General features: G+C 29.2%; 1 protein-coding gene across 1 annotated transcript in view; it reads right to left on the bottom strand.

Moving 5' to 3' along the window:
- Positions 1 to 4,353, bottom strand: part of LOC106473115 (probable inactive 1-aminocyclopropane-1-carboxylate synthase-like protein 2) — a gene marked incomplete at its 3' end in the record, with an annotated part of 8,425 nt that extends 4,072 nt beyond the window's left edge. The window contains exons 1-3 of the mRNA XM_022401612.1: positions 4,217 to 4,353; positions 3,551 to 3,700; positions 940 to 999 (exon numbers count right to left, since the gene is read on the bottom strand). Coding sequence (XP_022257320.1) covers positions 940 to 999; positions 3,551 to 3,658 — 168 coding nt within the window. The remainder of the gene's footprint in view (positions 1 to 939; positions 1,000 to 3,550; positions 3,701 to 4,216) is intronic.
- Between the last annotated feature and the right edge of the window lie 6 nt (positions 4,354 to 4,359).

Genomic DNA, 4,359 nt, shown 5'->3' with positions numbered 1-4,359 from the left:
CTTGTGTAAAAAGACCGGTAAGAAGTGATGGCAACAATGTAACATAATTGAACTGCAGACAGAGATTGATGATTGAGTCGAGCAGGTGAGTCGTATGTTGTGAATTATAGCGTTTGTTATAGTGTGACCGTGGAAATTAAGTGAATTTTAAAGTTGTATTGAGAAAGAATAAACTAGTTTTATTTAAGAAAGGACTTGTGTCGCTAAAGTTTCATCGGAAAGAAGTTATACGGGAAATTAACTAACGAATGGAGACGTAATAATAATAATAAAAAAGTTCCAACATGTAAGAAAAAAAACATTCTTAAAAAACAGAATGTATAAAAGGGTACAAAAGGCACTCAAAAAATAAAAATCTTTTAAATAAGTACTGATATTATCTTATAAACCTGTACTTTTTTCTATTCTAAATTACATGAATTAGAATTATTATAGCTGATTTTAAATACTAACTTATAGATCTAAAGAAAATAATTATTTATATTTATGCTATTTGTACATGTATGTTAATTGCAAATACAAGCAAAAGCTTTAATTTTACAGATCCTCATAAAATCATGGAAACCAATAACTTTATTGTTTGAAACTAGAACTTGGCCATTAACCCGATTAATCAACTGCCAATTAGCATTGTTTATATTGATTAGCGAACATGTAAAATAATGAAATATTCCAAGTAATTAAGTTGTTCTGCTTAAACGCTTAATGCTGCGACTCACAAAAATAATCAAAATTAATGTTTCTAATTGTTACTATATTTGAATATTCTAGCTATCAAAGTCTTGTGAGAATAATCAATTGAAAGTAACTGACTAGTGACAATTAACGAATTTCACCAATTACCCAGCTCTAGTTGAAACAAATTGGTATATTTATATAACATTCCAATTTTTTTTTAATTTTATAATTTAACATTTTTATAAAAAAACAAATACTCACCTTTTCAACAAGGACATCAACACACAGCTCGTTCAAAGCATTCTGAAAGCTGATATAACCCTAAGATGTTGAATTAAATTATAAAAATTTAAATTCCTGTACGAAACAACATGTGCATTTATTCAAATAAAATACGTATGAAGAACAATATCAAGAGAATGGGTACAATTTTAAAAAAGTTATAAAGTTACTTCAAGCTTTTCACAAGAGGTATTTACAGCACGTTACTGGTGGAGAAGAATAACATTGGAGGGATTGGTATATGTACAAATTTTTTCAACCAGTTGTGTTTGGCTATAATGACAACATTCTCTTAATGGCCATATTTGATACATTAAAAAACTTAAATAGTCTTTATTTAACTTTTCTGTTGTATGCACATAAAACATTCTGTAATATAACCTACGGACAACAAGGGGCCACTTGGTCCCTCAAGGCTATCCTTGTACACCTAAACTTGAAAAAAGTAAAACCTTACACCTAATCTTTAATCTTTTGAAAACCATCAATTCCCATCTTAATTTACTGTAAAGTTCTGGCCCTCACTGCTACCAACAGTAATTCATTCCCTAAATCAATCACACTGTTGAAAAATAAAGCTGTTTTACTGGTGCCTAGCCTGTCTCTTCTAAATTTTAAAGTTCTGTCATGTCACCCTGTTATCTTTAAAATATAGCATAAAGCAATCAGAAGCCTTTATTCTAGCAATCCCCAGATAATCTTGTAAACGCAATAAGGCTACTGAAAATACTGATCTTAACCAACTAACTATTAATGTAAGATAATCTTTTCATCTCTAAAATCATCCTGTAACTTGTAAGAGTCTTCCTCTGAACCCTTTCCAATAAGACAATTTACTTACTTAGATAAAGAAACCAAGCATGTACATCCGTCCATATTTTCAAAGTGAGGCCTAATTAGAGATAATCACTTTTTTATATTGTAATAAATACATCTATTAATACAACACACACTTCTATAAGTTTCACTACTAGTAACACAGCACTGCTTCAATAGTTCCCATCTATATTAAATGTGCAATCCAAATTATGGTAACCCAACTGCATTGCCTTGCACTTGGTATAATTAAAAAATATTTGCTAAATATTTGTCCAAATTATAACATATCATTTAAGGACAACAACAGGTCTGTTGTACATCAAGTCTGTCTCATTTATCAAGACTTTCCTTAAATTAACTGCATCAACCATATCTGAAGGCAACCAATTTGAAAAGCCAACCACCCCATCAGAAAAGTAAAACTGTTTTAGTTGATAATGTCTCATACTCTGGAAAAAATTGTATTTGTGTCTCCTAGGCCTACCATCACATATTAAGTACAAAAAAAAAAGATGATGCATTAACACTACCAATTAATTCCCTTAACAATCTCAAACACCTCTATCTCTTATTTTTTCAAGAACCAGTCCTAATTTGTCAACCTCTCCATCCCAGGGATCATCCTGGTAACCCTCCTTTGAACTTACTCCAACATTTCAGTATCCTTCCTAAATTGCAGCACTCAGGACTGAACACAATACTCCAAATGTGGCCTAACCAATGAACTATACAATAAAAATATAATATCTTTGTACAATTGTTAAATATTTCTGTTGATACAACATAAAAACCCTATGATTAGCAAAAGCACATTGCTGGATAGCATAAATTAAACAGCCTGATCAAACATAAAACTAACATATTTTTTCATAACATTTTAAGGTTATTCCCATCCAAATTATACTTATAATTCAAATTGTACTAACCAACATGCATTACCTTGCATTTATTGTAAATAAAACTAAAAGCCATTGCAATTATTCTGTACATCTTTTAAAGAAGTTTATTTTCAATTTTGAAAGAATTACAAATGTCCCATGTCTTGTACAATTAGTAAATATCAAAAATATAAATAAATGACTAGCCAATAAAGAACAAAGAACAGTAATATTTGAAACAGACATTAATTTGTAGGCAGTTTTACCAATAATTATTATCTGCTACTAATTATACATAACAGCATAAAAAAATTCCCCTTTCATCATGACACACTAGCGACAAATATACTCCACAAATTAAAAATGCCTTACTGCGTATCACAGCATTACTTAAGTACATAGACAAATATAGTTGTTATAAACTGTACTATCTGACAAAAAGCTCAAAACTTTATCCTTCTTTAAATAAAAATATAAAAAACCTAGTGATTGTTCGACCTATTATTTAATTTTGGTCTCATACATAGTTTTAGTACATTCTATATCAGTAAAGATTTATAAGAAAATCTATGGCGAACTTTTTCAATAATTTAAAATTTTGTGTCTATCTATATAAAAATTATAAACAAGAAAAGCTTATTTAATGAAACAGGGTTAATACTACAAACTCATATTTTGTCAAACAAGTTAACAATGTTGCTATTTTATAACAATATAAGGTAAGCTTGAAACTAGCTCTATTTTATAACAATATAAGGTCAGCTTGAAGCAACATTTTTAACTTATTTAACCAAGAACGAGTCAGTGGTACTAGCTCTCCACTGACTCGTACTTGGTTAAACAAGTTAACAATCTTGCTCACTCTTAGTTACCACAAGAAAAAAACTACAAACCTTAGGATTTTCTCTTACATCATACAAATCTGAATTAACCAATTCTGCACAACTTGTCAAATGATCTTGTTTTGAAAGAATCCCTTGAACTCTCTTTGATAAAGACATTTTAATTATAACAACTGTTTCAAAATTGGGCAGACCATGAATCTAGAAGTAAAAAACGAAAATTTGAAAATTAGCTACAAATTACAAAAACTTAGTCCATTAAAAAGGGAGGATAATTTTTTGGAATTCCAATGAGAGCAAAGTTAAATGGAAAAAATTAAATAAAAAGCCCAATGAGAAAGAAAAAAAAAAGGTACATTATTAAAATTTATTAGTAGTAAATAAATGCCAGAACAGCCCCAGTGGTATTTCCCATTCTAAATGAATTCACAAACTAAGCAAACAATACATGAAAAGAAAGAACTGGATTAGAAAACACCAATTTTTAATTTTTTTTAAACTTTCATTTACTCTTTTTTAAAAAAAATAAATAGGGATCACATCACTCATTAGTGATCATTCTATCAATACTGACAATAGGAATAATCTCCACAGTTCCCAGAACTTAAGTACATCACCAGCATCACATTTAGATGGATTTAAAACAATCATAATCAATAATGAGGTATTCCTTCATTTGTAATTATTACTGTTTTCATACTTTAATAATTTACTTACCTATTCCTCTATCGTTGTGTCGAGCTTTCTTTTTAGTTTGTTTATGCATAGTACCTCCTCATTATCATTATTACTGTTATTATTTTCACATTGTGACAATTAGTTTTTATTAGAGATTGAACACCCTCTATATATATATATAT

Source organism: Limulus polyphemus, unplaced genomic scaffold, assembly GCF_000517525.1.
Source record: "Limulus polyphemus unplaced genomic scaffold, Limulus_polyphemus-2.1.2 Scaffold5897, whole genome shotgun sequence".
Lineage (NCBI taxonomy): Eukaryota > Metazoa > Arthropoda > Merostomata > Xiphosura > Limulidae > Limulus > Limulus polyphemus.
The sequence above is the reverse complement of the archived record's forward strand: the minus strand, read 5'-3'. Positions and strand labels throughout refer to the sequence as shown.